Raw genomic sequence first — 17,026 nt, 5'->3', positions numbered from 1 at the left:
CCATTAAACAATAACTCACCAGCCCCAGCCCCTGGCAACCACTCTCCTACTTTCTGTCTATCATTTTGACTCTCTCTAGGGACCCCATGTAAGTGGAATCCTACTGCACTGGTCTTTTTTTGACCTCCTCTTTCATTTAATATATTGTCCTCCAGATCCATCCATGGTTCTCATCCTTTTTTGAACCCTTAACACAAAAGATCACCTTCCAGGGGCACCTGGGTGGCTCTATTAGGCGTCCGACTCTTGGTTTCGGCTTAGGTCATGATCTTGGGATCTTGGGGTCCTGGGATCGAGTCCCACATAGGGCTCCTTGCTCAGTGCAGTTTGTGAGTCCTCTTGTCCCTCTTGCTCCCCCTCTGCTCCTCCCCTCACCTCGTGCTCTCTCTCTCTCTTTCTCAGATAATAAAATCTTTTTAAAAAATCTTATGACCTTCCTTAAGCTGATTTGCATTTCCAACATAAGTTAAATCCTAGAGAATGAAACAGGCAAACAAATCAAAGCCACAGGTAATTTTGGAATAAGCTTGGTCAAACTCCACAGGCTCCCTCTGAGATTCAGGTAAGTCTTGCTCCCACCTACTGGTTGAGTCATTGCTTTAGATTACTCTCAGCTTCTTGAGTTTTAAAAATGATGCATTCAAAGCAAGAGAATGCTCAGGCAACCTGTTGTAATGTAAAAAGCATGAGAAAACAGGGACCCATGCTGAACTTCACCACTCACTCCACCTTGGCCAAAACACTAACCTTCTGAACATTGTGTTCCTCTGCAAAATGGAGACATTAAAAGTCTGCCCAGCAGCCCTTCCAGAGTTGCTTTTGAACATCAAATGAAATTCATATGAGAATGTGCTTGGTCCTAACTATTGTGGTCAGAGTATTTAATTCCTTCTGAATTCTTATGCCTAGGGAGTTCTGTGGAACCGAGCACTGCAGAAAAAAGCATAATCAGTGACAAAACAGCTGAATGGATCGCCGAAGATGATGATGACGTGTTTGTGGCTTCACGCACAACCGAAGATTTATTTACTGTGATACACAGGTCGAGACCCATTTTCTTAATTCCTATTGTGATTGCCTTCCCTTTTTATACCTCTAAGCAGCCGTGAGAATTGAAACTGGAAACTAAGGGCGACTGGCAGGCCACAGGGCCTCCCATATGCAATTTACTGCCATCTTTGGGTGAAGTGGAGGAGGGGCGGGGAAGGAAGGACCAGGTGCCGAGTGGAGGCCCCTTGTCTCCTAGCAACCTATTGTGGCTCCATCTGCTCCCTCAGTAGCTGTCTAGAGACAGAGACATTTAACCCTTCACAGTTTTCCTTGTATCAAAAAAATCTTAGTGAGAAGTGCGGTGGAGCGCCAAGCCTGATACCAAAGCGGGCACTCAGGCAGAGGGGGACCAGACCGGAACCCAGTCACTGGGTAGGGGCACAACGCAGGGGCTTGGTGGTGAAAAAAACTGGAAAGAGTTCAGTTATTGAAGCGGGAGCACCAGTTGAGGACCGGATTAGCTCTCGGGCTGTCTTGAGTCCCCGTCACTGAGCTACTGGTCTCGACTCCTTCAATTTTTCCCTGGTCCCAGAACCTGGGCAGGGCCAAGCCCACAGGCACCCCAGCTGAGGGCACTGGAAGGAGCATTGAGGCAGGGAGCTAGACAGGGGTCCCTGAGGCCTTAGCAGTGACAGAGAAAACTAGGAAGTACAAGTGCTAGCAAGGCTGCTGTGCAGACGCTCTCAGATCATGTCACTGACCTTTGTGAAATTATATGAAGCATTAGGAAATGTCTGCCGTGTAAATTCACTCAAAGCCAACTGTCTCTTTATTTAAAGGTCCAAAAGAAAGCTGCTTGGCTGGAAAGAGCCTGGGGAGGCCTTTGCTGGTGGCAGCAGATCAAGCTCCCATTCACCAATAAAGAACACAGCTGATTTTTCCATCAGTGAGTCAGCTGTCTCTGCGGGGTCGAGTGGCAGCGCCAACCTGGATGCTGGCAGAAACAATGATTTCAAGGCCTTGCTGCAAAAGAAGGGAAGCAAGGCAACCCCCAAGTCCCGCCCCTCAGCTGCTGAACTGCTCAAGACCACTAATCCGCTGGCTCGGAGAATTATTGCACAATTTTCCAAAGAGTATGAGACCACCAACAACCCTGGTACCTAAGTCCTGGGTTCAGCGCACAGGGTTGAGTGACTGGACTTGAGTTAGACAAAGGAGAAGAGAGGGTTTTCGAAAGGAACTATGAAAATCACAAAAGAGCCTATGCGTCTTTTCCATTAATGCACCCTCTGGACAGCAAAAGAGAGGCCAATGCATCTAGAGGCCCTTGAATCATCTGCAGACATTTTACACTTTCATCCTTTCAATCTGACTACCAATTTGCTCCTTTCTCCCAACCCCCAAGTGTGGTGTGCCCTGAGGAGAGATTAGCAGGCACCATCTTTTCACTCACTGAATGGGCCGCTCAGGCCCTGACTCCTGTCACCTAGGAGGAGTCTCACGAGAGAGGGCTGGAGCTGCCACAACCGGCAGCTGATCATTCACTTTCCTTGGCAAGGCCTTGCGGGGAAGCAGAAAGACTCTGAGGTCTCTTCAACCACAGTTTAGCTCTCCTCCGCTCCCCACCCCAAGAGGTTTGCGGGTGTACACTTATTGCAGCATGGGCTTGATTGGCTGGCTTTTGTCGTGCAAAATATGAATGTAACTCTGTCTCGAAATTCAGGCCTTTTCCAGTTTGATTGTCTACACAGTGATTAGGGTAATGAGTTTCAATAAACATGTAGATCCGACCCCCCAAAAAAACCCTTTAGCTAGTCAGGACTGGGTTGCTTTGGATTAACCAAGTTCAGCCAACAAACGAGGCCGCCATGCGTTCGCTCAGAGGTAGCCAACGACACGCGCATGCGCCTTGAGATCCTTCAAGTGTCTGTCAACAACGTTAGGATGATGCCCAGCTCATGCTGCACTCTAAGAACTCTCCTTTCATTTGCATATAACCTTCATTACAGGAAGTAATTAGCTGAAGGAGCAGCAGCATCAAAGGCTCAAGGAGGAGAGAAAGTAAGTGTAACTGGTCCACCTCCATTCGATTTAGGTTGTGGGTTGTGGTTGCTTTTGTTTTGTTTAAAGGAAGTCTTACTCTGTTCCAAAACCAGGAATGTATGGACTAAAAGGGATCTATCCAAAACCTAAAAGGCAGCCTTGCCAGTAGCTATGGTCCATAACACACAGAGAAAAAAAGGGCTATTTTTTTTTTTTTTTGGCCATTTAGGCTCCACTGTGTAACTAACATTCAATTAACTGTGCTGGAGGGGGTTAGTGTAGAGGCTGGTAAAAACAGGATACTGACAGAGCCCCAGAACAATCCTTGTGACCCCTTCTCCCCCACCCCCCAACACACGCAAGCTTATAGGCACTAACTATGCTTGTCAGTTCAACTTTATAGGCAGAGCAAAAGCAGTGATTTGTTTGATTTTCATATGTCTGGTTTCTGGGAGGCTGAAGGAAGAAAACAGACAATGCATTGAACAAAAACTGGCTGACCAGTAATGGAAGGTTAATTGTCCACCTTCCCAAGAAGGGAAAAGAAAAATCCAATGAAATTGTAGCCTGCTTGCTGGACCCCTTCTTCCTTCACTACCACTCCCCCCCCCCCCCCATTCATTGGCCGACCTCCTGGAGGATGCAGAAACTGCCCCGGAGACAAGTAAATCTTGATTTTGATAGGTCTCATTGCTCACCAATGAGAAGCAAGCTTTTAGCTCCACTGCCCACACTCTAACAGAGCAGCTGAAAAACCATGCCGATCGCTGAGGAGACTTGGGCCTCTCACTTGGAAGCCTTAAGCCTAGGCCCTTGGTTGGTATGGTTCTGAATTCTAGGCTTCTGAGTACAGGCCAGGCTCACCAACTTCTTCACAATCAGCACTTCCCCCTGATTTGGCAGAGGACACTTAAAATAATAAACAGCGAGAACCCAGTTGCTTTCGAAAGCATTCAGACTACTCGGTTTGAAGGTCCTGATCGAATTTCACGGGTTTTGCCTGAGATAAAATAGACTGGTTCCTGGCCTGAATTTATATATGAATGCCACACTTGTCTGCCTCAGACTCAGAATTCCAAAAGACAGAAACATTTTCTCCTGTAGGGAAACAAAGGGGTGTGTTCATGCTTTGGCCTAACAAAAGTGAAAGGCTGCCAGGGCCTTCTCCTTGGGAACCACTTTGAACAGCTGAACTCTGAAGCCAAATGTGAAACTCACATAAGTATAGATTGTGTTACTTCTGCTGCTTTTTCTAGAAGCTTCTTGTTTGCTACTTCTAGTGGGTTTCACCTCTCCCCCCAACTTGCTGTCTCTGGTGGTTTTTCCAAAAGATTTTCAAGCTGAATGCCCAGACACTTTTGTATTTTTCCATTACCTTGAGTCTTGCTTTCCTCTACAGTAGTCTGTCTACCTGGGATTTTTATAACATCTTCTGCAGCATTACTGTGACCCTTGAGTGCCCAGTGGTGTTTCTATTAGCACAAGGGGATTTGGGGGCAATGATTGTATGGGCAGAGATAACTCTGAGGACTAGAAATATTCCTTTAAAATTTTGAAGTGGGGGACCTAATCCTCCCCCCAAAAAAACAACCAAACTGTAAAATTTGCTCATCTTTGATGACCATAACACCAAACATTTTTCTGCTCTTAACGCCAAACTTCTCTTGCCCCCGTGAGTATCATAACACCAAATCTCTCTCCCACCGAGGCACATAGCACAATGTTTGCTGCCTTCTACACCTACTCTGCTAAGACTGGAGAAGACAGGCTGAAAGCCCCTCTTGGCAGGCTTTCACAGAACCTCCAACTGCCATTGTTACTTATACAGATCATAATGATAATAGTTTTTGAAGGTGAAAGCCCAGAAGGCTCAAGTGAAATGAAGTTGGCCCTAGGAGGTCAGCTTCCAATTCAAGTTGTTTCTATACCTCTATTTGCTCTGTTTGCTCTGTTTTCCAACCAATAGTGGCAGGTGGCTCTGCTAGACTGACTTTCACTCTGGTCACAAGTAGAGAGAGTCATCCCCAGGATTGTTAATGGGTAGCTAAGAGTGCTTTGCTCTAAGTGGGTGTTCATTACTTATTTGTGGTTCAGATGTTGAGGGTAGAGAGCAAGCCATTCTTGGTACAATAAGTCTTGCTGGTCCCTCTTCTCCTCCCCCTTCGTCATCTCTCGCCTGGGCCTCCCACCTGGCCGCAACTTGTCTCGCAGCCCCAACCCCCATGAACTGCATGCCTAGCCTACAGCTTATCCTTTAAGGAGGCAGGACCACAGGCAGCTAAATAGTTCAAGTTAGCCTAGTGACCACAAATCAACCAGTTGGTCCAAAGGCATTACCTGGAACGTGCAGAGATGGAGGAGATTCTGCAAGGCTTACAGTGAGCATTTCACTGGACATCCATTTCAACTCTCTAGACAACACAGATCAGATTGTGATCCCGCTGTACCTAATCTGTGTGAGCAGATGTGTCCATGCACCTGCCCTCTTGCTCACAAACTCATCCCTAAAAAGATGATTTCATGGCCAGGGCTCTGTTCCTCACCAGTGCAGCCTTCCATCCTCACCAAGTCTATAACACAATAGTAAGCTTTCACTTTAATCTGATCTGCCAGAGCCAAGACCAGAGTGAGGTGAATGAAGTGCCCACTCTCAGGGCTGAGCAGGTGCCTTACCCTTGTCCCAGCCCTGAACTCTGCACTCTACAAATACAAGTTTATCTTCTTCCTGTGCAGAAGTGTGGTTCCTCTGATGGCTCCCTATCTGCTGTTGCTCCAAATGTTTTATTACCATCTATTTTCTTCCATTGCTATCAACCTTTGTATGCCTATACATTAAAGGGTCTTCAAAATTATCAGAAAACATGGTTAATTTTCAAGCAACCTGCTCCGGGTGGCAAGCTAGCACCCATTTCAATAGGGATGCAGACAGGGGGTCAGTCCTTCACCAAAATTGTGAATGAGTTGGAGGCCTGCCACTGAGATCCCCTTTCTCCTCTTTCTACTCCATGTGCCCCAGACCTTGATTCCCAGCACAACTCTTCTGAGTGCCTCCTAGTTTTGTTCTCCTCAATAAGAAAAATGTGCTCTCAGGAAAGGGATGAAGTCCTTTACTTTGACATTGTGAGGGTCGCTTGCATTATAACAGGGGAAAAGCCTAAAGCCGAAGGAATTGAAGTTCTACTTGTAGAATTTTAGGCACCAATTCATTGCCAAAGTGTATCTTTCACCACGGAAAGGCCAAATTCTCTGTCAGCTAATTTCAAAATATAGAACCTGGAATTATTTTATTACATTGCCACTGATTGGCTACATAGTCCTGATACCCAGTGCTGTTCTCTTGGACAGGGGACCAAGGGACCACATCTACCAAGAGACTCTCAGCAATGGCTCCTGAGAGCCACGGAGAAGGCTGAGATCATTCCTATTGTAAAGTAACATTTTGACACAAATGGAATACTAATCATGTTAGCAAAAGAACACAAGGAGTTAGAGTTAGAATGTATCCTCTTCGTGAAAGGTGAAATTGTCCAATCAATGTCTGATCGATGTTGGTTGCCCAGTGTTGGTGATAATTATTAAACTTTCTGGAGGTACAACTTTACTGAACACAAGTCTCTGCTTCCCTTCCTCTTATTTATGTTTTGTGCTATCACTTCAGCTTGGTGTGAGAGAGACCAGATCTCTGCCAGTGCACCCAGTCCCTCCAAAGCCTTTGCTTGTGTTTCAGCTAAAAGTCACTAAGATATTAGGGATTTAAAAGGACAAGAGAGTGGGAAAGAGGTACAAATAGCTGCCTTCGTCAAAAAGCATCAAGAATTCTAATTTAGGGATGCCTGGGTGGCTCAGCGGTTAAGCATCTGCCTTTGGCTCAGGGCATAATCCCAGAATCCTGGAATCAAGTCCCACATCAGGGTCTCTGCATGGAGCCTGCTTCTCCTCCCTCTTCCTATGTCTCTGCCTCTCTCTGTGTCTCCCATGAATAAATAAATAAAATCTTTTTTAAAAATAAGAATTCCATTCCAATGACATGAAATAAAGTTTTAGAGTATTCTGAAACAGATTTATATAGGAATACAGTAGTAAATGGTTAAAGACAAATATTTGAGGAGCTTATAATAAGTGTAGCAAAAATAAATTTGCATAAGTAAAGGGTTGTGTGAAATATGTATATATGTTTGTTCGGCAAAGTAAGCCGAAAATTGAGGCCAGTGGTTCTCACAGTGTGATCTCAGAACCACCAGCAGCAGCTCTGTATTATGTATGTGTGTGTGTGTGTGTGTGTGTGTGTATTCTTCTTCAGTGATGTTACTTCTTCAAGCCCCTGAATCATCATGGTCACGACTGTCCAAATGGTTCCAACCTTTCCTGTTGTTTCTGCTGTCATTAGAGTGATCAGTGTCTGGCCAAGTGATGTATATTGTCGTGCTGGTCAGGTATACATTTGTTTGGTGTTAAGAAATTATCAGATTGAATCAACTACTTGCTTAACCTGCAAAACCCTTTATTTGACTTAGCCAGCACATCTGGCCTGTTCGGGGTTTAATTTTTTTTTTAATTTACAAATAGGAAAAAGGAAGAAGTGTTCTGTCTGTTTGGTATTGCCAACCCTTAAATATCTATCTTCACCATGGTGGCTGTTTTCTACGAGGGCTCTGATTTTAAGATTTTGCCTACAGAGTGGAATTTGATATCAACAAATGCACCAACAAAATCTGAATTGGAACAACCAGTTAACCCCTCTCAGCTTCTCCTTAATGCCAAGCTTTATAGGAACTTATTCCTTATGTGGTGTGCAGCTTTTTTTTTAACGTCCAATTTTATAAAATGTTATGCATGCAGACGCAGCATTGTGCTCATTATATAAATCACCCCAAACTCATTTCCTCTTCCGTATGTATGATGGTGAAGAAATATCAATATGTATGTTCTTACCTCTCCTGATCAACTGTAAATGACAAATCTTTTCATTAATTTTTAAATGAGATATATTTACTCTGGCTAGTGGTTAAAATTTTATTCTTATTATATTTCATTGCTACTCTTTTCTACTGACTCCAAAGGTTACTTTAGGTAATATTTCTTATTTCTAGGTGGTTGTATTTCTCTAATTTCTATATTTATCTGTAGTCATGGAATGTTAGAACCAAAAGGGACCAACCTCTCATTTTACACATGAGGCCCAGAAAGGTCAAATAACTTACACAAGGTCATGTACACAGTAGCAGAGCCTGGCCTCAATCCCAGGTTTCCTGCCTCTGGGGCCAGTGTGTTTTCATTTAAAGCACTGCATTTATAGAAGACCCACAGCTGACTTCTACTTTTATGACACATGAATTTCCTGGGTATTTCAGTGAACTAATTATAAATGCTTGAAGGGAAAATGTTCAAGATTTCTTTACTTGAATCTGAAGACAAATCCAATTTTCAATTTAGAAACATTCGTTTCCCCTCCAAATTCAGTAGATGTTCCTACTTTGTAATGTTTTCCCTAAGAGGTGTTTGAAAAATGAATTCTTGTGGATCAAATTCCACTTTTTGGTAGAGAAGTGTCTTATGTCTTATGTTGCAACGTCTTTAGAAAAACAAAGAACCCCCTTGTCAACGTTCCCTAATGTATCTACTTCTTTTTAGTGTGAACTTTTTAAATTGGCATTTATGTAAAGTAGAGCAAGCCAATATAGGCTTTCCTAGAATCTACTTTATCCTTCCCTCCTTAAACTCTATGAGATGTTTTCAGACTGTTAGATACTCATGAGATATGTAGTTGTGTTCTAGAAACTTCATCTAGCTTGATGTTATGTCAATCCCTGTACTCAAATTCTTTCCCCATCTTATCAGAAAATAACAGAATTCCCTAATCAGTACTGAGTTCTGCATGCATGCTCTTTTCTGGAACATTTTTTGCCTAGTGTGACTCTCTCTTTAGCTATTCTTGGGCTTCCTTCCATGGTTCATGCATACCTTACTATGCTGTGGAACCACAGGCAGTGTCCCTTTAGGGCTGTACCAATCATATGGAGTGGTATTTCCATCATTCCCTTGTTTCTACTGGACCTCCTCTGGTTTCCATTTTCAGGAATGCTCAGAGATTGGTGGGATCTAGACCCGGGGGTTGACAAACTTTTGTAGAAGAGCCAGATATTAAGTATTTTGGGTTTGGGGGTGGCATATATGGTCTCTGTAGCATATTTTTCTTTGTTGTCGTTACTTGGTTTCTTTGTTTTACCATACTTTAAAAATGTAGATACCGGGATGGTTCAGTGGTTGAGCGTCTGCCTTTTGGCTCAGGGTGTGATCTCAGGATCCGGGATCAAGTCCCACATTGGGCTCCTTGCATGGAGTCTGCTTCTCCCTCTGCCTGGGTCTGTCTGTCTCTCTGTCTCTCTTTCTCTCTTTCTGTGTCTCTCATAAATAAATAAATAAATAAATAAATAAATAAATAAATAAATAAAATCTTTAAAATGATAAAAAATTAAAATGTAGATACCTTACTTAGCTCTTGGGCCATAGAAAGCCCCAGGCTATATTTGATTTGCTTGTCATAGTTTACTGACCCCTGGTCCAGACAGTCTTCTGGGACAGGCATTTCTACGGCTGACCCCATGCAATAACTGGATTGTATGCTGGATGCTGTGGTTCACTGCCCTCCCATCTACTTCACTGTCACACCAGTCTGCAGAGAAGTGGGCGGAGAAGGGCTGTATGTGTCAGCTCATTACTCTTTAAGAGGATGCTCTTCATCATTCTCTCTCTCTCTCTCTCTCTCTCTCTCTCCCACTGACTACCTTGGTATAGAAACCCTCATCCTTTTTTCCAGACCTCCTGTCTTAGTTATCCAGTGTGCCTCTTCTTCCTGAAGTTTATGGTAAACTGGCAGGAAAGAATGGCTTTCTGAGTTTTCTTATTTCTTTTGTCCCATCATTGGTCTCCCAAACTGTGGCTGGGGGACCCCTACCCGGGGTCATCTGACCTGCCCTACCCCATATTGCCATCATGAGGTTAGGGCTGTCTCTGGAAAGTCTGGCATCCCAGGCAATGAGATTCTAGTCCAGTCTACAATTTCTTAGGAAAATAGCCAGCCCTCTGGGTTCCCATGGGTGGTTTTAAAACCCAGAATGTCCATGTGTCCATTTTCTATAATGTAATTTGGATCTGTTGTAGATTTATCCCCAGCAAGAAAACCAGTGAGGTATAGAAAGTATTCTGTGCCCACGGTGTTTTCCTGCCTAAATCCTAAATCCTAAATCCCTGCCTCTTGGGCCCCCAGGCCCCAGGATGGACTCCTAGGGATGCCTCGTGCAGCACTACAACCAGCAAGCATTTGGCATATCACTGCCTCCTGTTTTCTGAACCCTTGAAAGAATTCCCTAGGGGCACCTGGCTGGCTCAGGGGGTAGAGCATATGACTCTTGATCTTGGGGTTGTGAGTTCAAGTCCTGCATTGGGCCTAGACCTTGAAAGAAGAAAGAAGAAGAAGAAGAAGAAGAAGAAGAAGAAAGAAGAAGAAGAAGAAGAAGAAGAAGAAGAAGAAGAAGAAGAAGAAGAAGAAGAAGAAGAAGGAAGAAGAAGAAGAAGAAGAAGAAGAAGAAGGAGGAGGAGGAGGAGGAGGAGGAGGAGGAGGAGGAGGAGAAGGAGAAGAAGGAGAAGAAGAAGAAGAAGAAGAAGAAGAAGAAGAAGAAGAAGAAGAAAGAGAAGAAAATTTCACACTTGCTCACATAAGTATTGAAGAGTATGAGCAAAGAAGGTGTGTGCCTGTGTGCATGAGCACGGTTTCTCCACTGGGACTAAGGCCCCACTGACTAATGTATCCTTCTCTCTCTCTCTCTCTCTCTCTCTCTCTCTCTCTCCATGTGCACGTGCACACTCCATCCAGGGTTCTCATCAGTTTTCTGGCCCAGGTTTAGGTCTGATGGGGCTGGTCAAGGGGAATGGGATGGTGGGGACTCCTGATGCATTTCCTGTCTTTTGAAACAGGAGAAATCCTCAGGATCCTGAGGGCATTCTCTAATAAACATCCTTTACATCTTTACATCCTTTACATCTTAATACACCTTTATTTTTTATTTTTTTTATTTTTTTAAATTTATTTTTATTTTTTTATTTTTTTTTCAGGTCAAGTATTTATTGGAACATCACAGAGAGAAGTAATAGGAGCCAACTTAAACACATAATAGTCTAACTTTTATTATTCTAAGTTTCTATTGTATCCAGAATAAGTTTATCTCTAGTACTATATCATCCAAAATTTGACATTATCTTTTTTCTTTTTTTATTTATTTTTTTATAAATTTATTTTTTATCAGTGTTCAATTTGTCAACATATAGAATAACACCCAGTGCTTATCCTGTCAAGTGCCCCCCTCAGTGCCCGTCACCCAGTCACCCCCACCCCCCGCCCACCTCCCCTTCCACCACCCCTAGTTCATTTCCAAGAGTTAGGAGTCTTTCATGTTCTGTCTCCCTTTCTGATATTTCCCACTTATTTTTTTCTCCTTTCCCCTTTATTCCCTTTCACTAATTTTTATATTACCCAAATGAATGAGAACATAGAATGTTTGTCCTTCTCCGATTGACTTACTTCACTCAGCATAATACCCTCCAGTTCCATCCACATCGAAGCAAATGGTGGGTATTTGTCATTTCTAATGGCTGAGTAATATTCCATTGTATACATAGACCGCATCTTCTTTATCCATTCATTTTTTTAATACACCTTTAAAGCACAGGTCATAGGGGCACCTGGCTTGATCTACTGGCTTGTGCTGGCATCTCTCAGGAAGCCATTTGAGGAAACTCCCTTGTGACTATTGTGGACAGGCTGGCATACAGAGAGCTAGGACTTTAATTTGATAAGAACTCAGTTGCTCCGACATACCTCTGAGGCGGCAGTTTTTGCTATCTAAGCAAATTGCTTCTTAGGACCTTTCAGCTTGCTTTTTGTCATTTGAGCCCGGGGATCTATCTACCCACTTACTGATTTTTTTTTTTTTTTTGTAAAACTAAATTTGAAAAAGTCAGAGGTGTGAGTATACCTTTGAGGATTTCCCTATTTGAAAGCATCTATGAAACAGTTTCTTTCTGACTTTGGTTTAAGATTTCCAGACAGGAGGGGAACCAGGCTTGTGCCTTGGACTCAAAGGCAGCAAAAGAACCACATTTGCCAAAAACAAAAGGAGGAAGGAGGATTGACTAGTCCTACTACGTGTAACTGGGAGACAGACTCTTGTTACATTAGCACTCACTGGGCAATGCTTACTGAGTGCCAACAGCATGCTTAAGAAAAATAAGGGAGCTAGGCATTTACAGACCAAGATCCTAAACTGGAAGACAGGGACAAGGCCATTCCCCCGGCGATGAAAAAGTGTCCCTGGATAAAATTTCAAGAAGCAGCAGAAACTAGGAGAGATCATAATCCCAGTCTTTTTAGAATCCTAACAAAAAATGGAAGGAAGCCCTCTGTGGGGTGATATTACAAAGAGTTTTTCTTGTCTCTTTTGTTTCTTTCTTTCTTCTTTCTTTCCTTTTAAGCATTCCATACTGGCTTGCTACCAGCAATTGAAGTGTATTCTTTATATAGCTAGAGCTATTTGTGTCTTCTCAAAATAAACTGTTTCTGTTAAAAATCATTTTCCGTTTCACCCTGTGGTTTTCATTGTCGCAGTGATGCCTTTATTCAGACACAGAGCCCAGTTCAGGAGCATGTATTACTGACCACACAAGTGTGGGACCCACACACAGGGGGTTTGATTCTCACAAACCCCTGAGAGCCCAAAGCCAATATGCAGGACACAGGGTCTTGCAGAAACCTGGCCCATGGAGCGGTGAACCAAAGCTACACGGGCAGGTAATTCACATCCAAGGGCTTCATCTCTGGGATTTGAATACAACTGCTTATGGAAGCAACAAGGAGCTGCAGATGAGGCGGGGCCCTGGTGAAGTGGGCAGCAGCTGCCAGGCTCCTGAGAGGAGGAGGTTGCCGTGGTAACTGTGCTCAGGGCACACACTCTTCTTTGTTCTCTGGCTCAATGAAGCCATCCAACAGGGCAGACCAGAGTGAGTCTGGGCTGGGAGCAAAAAAACACAGACCAGACCGGAAATGGCCCAGATCACTTCCATCATGTCCAAAAGGGTATGATCCCCCTATGCAGGTAGTGACAGCTACATTTAAGGGTCAACTCCCATCCAAAAGGAGTTTTGTTCTCTGGTCTCTGTCAGGCATGTAAGTCTGAGGCTCTTGCAGCCAACATCCTTGTCTCCCCAAGGAGACATCCACTCATGTCCCCTGACAATAACAGGCTGTTCGTCCGAAAAGACAAAGCAAAGCTGGAAACAACCTGGAAAACCCACAAGGGAAGGGAGAGTGGCCAAGGCAACTCTCAGACAATAGCAGGTGTTAAGATTTAAGAGAAGGGTCAGAGAAAGGCTGGCTTGAGGCAGACCCCATGCCAAGCAGGATCTCAATTGAACTCTGTGGCTCACAGTCCAGTGGTCACCCTGGCAGGGTCAGAGCCTCCCTGTGTTACCATACTACGTATTGGGGAAGCTTCCAGGCATTAACCCACACTGACCAAACTCACAAAAGACATGTCAAAGGCAGGGTCTGGTATATTAATTAACCAAAGAGAGAATACACCTTTAAAGTACAGGTCATAGGGGCACCCAGCTGGCTCCGTCAGTAGAGCGTGCGACTCTGCATCTTGGGTTTGTGAGTTTGAGCCCCACACTTGGTGTAGAGATTACTTAAAAATAAAGTAATGGGGCCCCTGGGTGGCTCAGGTGGTTGAGCATTTGTCTTTCTCAGTTCATGATCCCAGGGTCCTGGGATCAAATCCCACATTAGGCTCCCTGCTCAGTGGGGAGTCTGCTTCTCCCTCTACCCCTTCCCCCTGCTCATGATATAGCTCTCTCTCTCTCTCAAATAAAATCTTAAAAAAAATAAAATAATAAAACCTTGAGGTGCCTGGGTGCCTCAGTTGGTTAAGCACATCTGACTCTTTTTTAAAAAAAGATTTTATTTATCTATTCATGAGAGACACGGAGAGAGGCAGAGACACAGGCAGGGGGAGAAGCAAACTCCCCACGGGAAGCCCGATGCAGGACTTGATCTTGGGGCCCCAGGATCACACCCTGAGCCAAAGGCAGACACTCAACCACTGAGCCACCCAAGCATCCCAAGCGCATTTGACTCTTGATCCCAGCTCAGGTATTGATCTCAGGGTTGTGAGTTCAGGCCACATTCAAAAAAAGAAAGCCTCCTTAAAAAAAAAAAAAAAAGAATCTAGGGACACCGGGGTGGCTCAGCGGTTGAGCATCTGCCTTCGGCTCAGGGTGTGATCCTGGAGTCCTAGAATCGAGTCCCACATCGGGCTTCCTACATGGAGCCTGCTTCTCCCTCTGTCTATGTCTCTGCCTCTGTGTGTGTGTGTGTGTCACTCATGAATAGATAAATAAAATCTTTTTAAAAATATAAATAAATAAAATCTTGAAAAAAAAATACACCAAGGTTATAAACAGGAGGCCTGCAGGCTGAATTGAGCTCACACACACACACTGTCTGAAGTACACTAAGTTCTTTTCCAATTTTTTAAAAAGAGTTCTTTATTTTGAGAGACAGTGCATGCATGCACGTGCATGAGTGGGAGGAGGGGCAGAGGGAGAGAGAAAATCTCTGGCAGACTGCCTGCTGGGGTACAGAGCCCCATGTGGGGCTCCATCCCACAACCCTGAGATCATGACCTGACCCGGAACCAAGAGTCAGATGCTCAATCAACTGAGCCACCCAGGCACGATTTATTAATTTTTAAAAATTTAGGGGGGGGCACAATTTCTCCAATTTACCTAGTTCCCCAGCACTCCTTGTTATTATATTCAACCCAACCAGCTTCATTCATTATATTGCCTGCTCCGCCCCTGAAGGCGTTTGAGTCCATGAACCTTGCATCAAAGTGTAGTTATGGGTTGGGTCCCCCCAGAAAGCACTCTGGGGTGGAGTTTGGGGAGCAGGATGTTTATTAGAGAATGCCCTCAGGATTACCCTCTGTGGGAGAGAAGGAAAGGAAATAGGTTTAGGTAGAAAGAGAAACAGGCTGCAAGGCAGGTACCACAAAGCCTCGTCTGACTCGATGGCAAGCTCTGGCTTTACACTGACCCATCAGAGTTGTCCCACCCTGGTCCAAACGTAGACCTTCCTGCCCCTGATCCAGTTACTGGCTATGGGCCACCTGACCAAGGGCCTGACCTTGGGTGAAGTGATTCTCTCTAGCTGAGGCAATCTCCGAGGGAGCTGACAGCTAAAGAAAGATTTTTGTTAACAGCACCCTCAGCAGCTGAGGCAGCAAGTCTTCCCTTGAAGGAGGACTTGGGTGACATGGTTCTGTGTCCATCACAGGTGTTGCTCCCAGAAATGATGCCAGTTAAACACAAATTCTTATTTTTTAAAAAGATTTTATTTATTCATTTGAGACAGAGAGAGAATGAACAGCGGGCAAAGGCAGAGGGAGAGGGAGAAGCAGACGCCCCGCTGAGCAGGGAGCCTGTCGATCCCAGGACCTTGAGATCATGACCTGAGCCAAAGGCAGATGCTCAACCACTGAGCCACCCAGGCATCTCTGACATCTTAACTTTAATGTCCCACAAACTCGCATCTGTCCAACTCTTTCTCATTCAACTATCCCATTACACTGTCCAGTTTCATTAAGACCTCTAATAACTTCATTCAGTCATTCATTCAACATTCAGTAGGCACCTACCACAAAGAAGCCATTAAGTACTGGGGACACAGCTTTGAATGGGACAAATATAATCAATCCCTGCTCTCATGGAACTCAGGCTACTGTTCCCTTATCTCTCAGCCCTTCTTCTTATCTTAACTCCTTCACCAGTTTGTTCAGGTCTAGCATTTTGACAACTCTCTTGCAAACATCCTCCACTACTTTTGTTCCAGTGTCATTCCTCCCATCTGGCAGACACAACCCCACCTGGATCAATCCAACTGTCCACATTCTCTGTTCCTATATCCAGGCTGCTGGAGAAGACCACACGCAGTCATGCAAAGTGGTGTTCTCCTACCGAAAGGGGATCTTCAGCTCTACTCAAAAAAATTCCTTCTCTGGTTCAACAGTCAGCTCTCTTTCCTATTTATCAAAACCTCAAACCTCCACTCTCTTCAGACTCAAAACCTTCCACTTGCCTCTCCTCCCTGTTATTTCTCTGGCAGATGATTTCCCAGAGAAACCATCAGACAGGAAGTCTCTTACTGTCCCAAAAAACCCACAATTCCATCTGTAAGTGCATGCTTCCTTACCCCCTCTCTCTGCCCAACTTCTCCTTTTCAATGAACATTTATTCAACAAATACTAATTGAGAAGGAGCCTCGGTATCCATAGAAAGATGAATGGATAAAGAAGACGTGGTATATGTACACAATGGAGTATTACTCAGCCATTAGAAATGACAAATACCCACCATTTGCTTCGACGTGGATGGAACTGGAGGGTATTATGCTGAATGAAGTAAGTCAATCGGAGAAGGACAAACATTATATGGTCTCATTCATTTGGGGAATATAAAAAATAGTAAAGGGGAATAAAGGGGAAAGGAGAGAAAATGAGTGGGAAATATCAGTGGGGGTGACAGAACATGAGAGACTCCTAACTCTGGGAAATGAACCACCCCTTGGGTGGTGGAAAGGGAGGTGAGCAGGGGGGTGGGGGTGACTGCGTGACGGGCACTGAGGGGGGCACTTGGCGGGATGAGCACTGGGTGTTATGCTATATGTTGGCAAATTGAACTCCAATAAAAAGAAATTTAAAAAAACAAATACTAATTGAGCACCTACTATATGATAGGCACTATGCTAGGAGCTCAGACTATAATGGTAAGCAAAGTAGTCAAGGTTTCTGACTTTCAGAAGCATACATTCCAGCATGAGGGAACAGACAACATGTTAGTAAACAAACCAATGAGATTTTTATTTATTTTATTTATAAGATTT

The 17,026-nt window shown here is 44.2% G+C and overlaps 1 protein-coding gene across 1 annotated transcript in view; it reads left to right on the top strand.

The window, feature by feature from the left end:
• NHSL2 (NHS like 2) overlaps positions 1-12,659 on the top strand; it is a 254,111-nt gene extending 241,452 nt beyond the window's left edge. The window contains exons 8-9 of the mRNA XM_072815873.1: positions 910-1,042; positions 1,830-12,659. Coding sequence (XP_072671974.1) covers positions 910-1,042; positions 1,830-2,154 — 458 coding nt within the window. The 3' untranslated portion in view covers positions 2,155-12,659. The remainder of the gene's footprint in view (positions 1-909; positions 1,043-1,829) is intronic.
• The last annotated feature ends 4,367 nt before the right edge of the window (positions 12,660-17,026 follow it).

The sequence above is a fragment of the Canis lupus genome, chromosome X (genome assembly GCF_048164855.1).
Source record: "Canis lupus baileyi chromosome X, mCanLup2.hap1, whole genome shotgun sequence".
NCBI lineage: Eukaryota > Metazoa > Chordata > Mammalia > Carnivora > Canidae > Canis > Canis lupus.
Note: the sequence above shows the minus strand (reverse complement) of the source record. Positions and strands in the feature narration are given on the sequence as shown.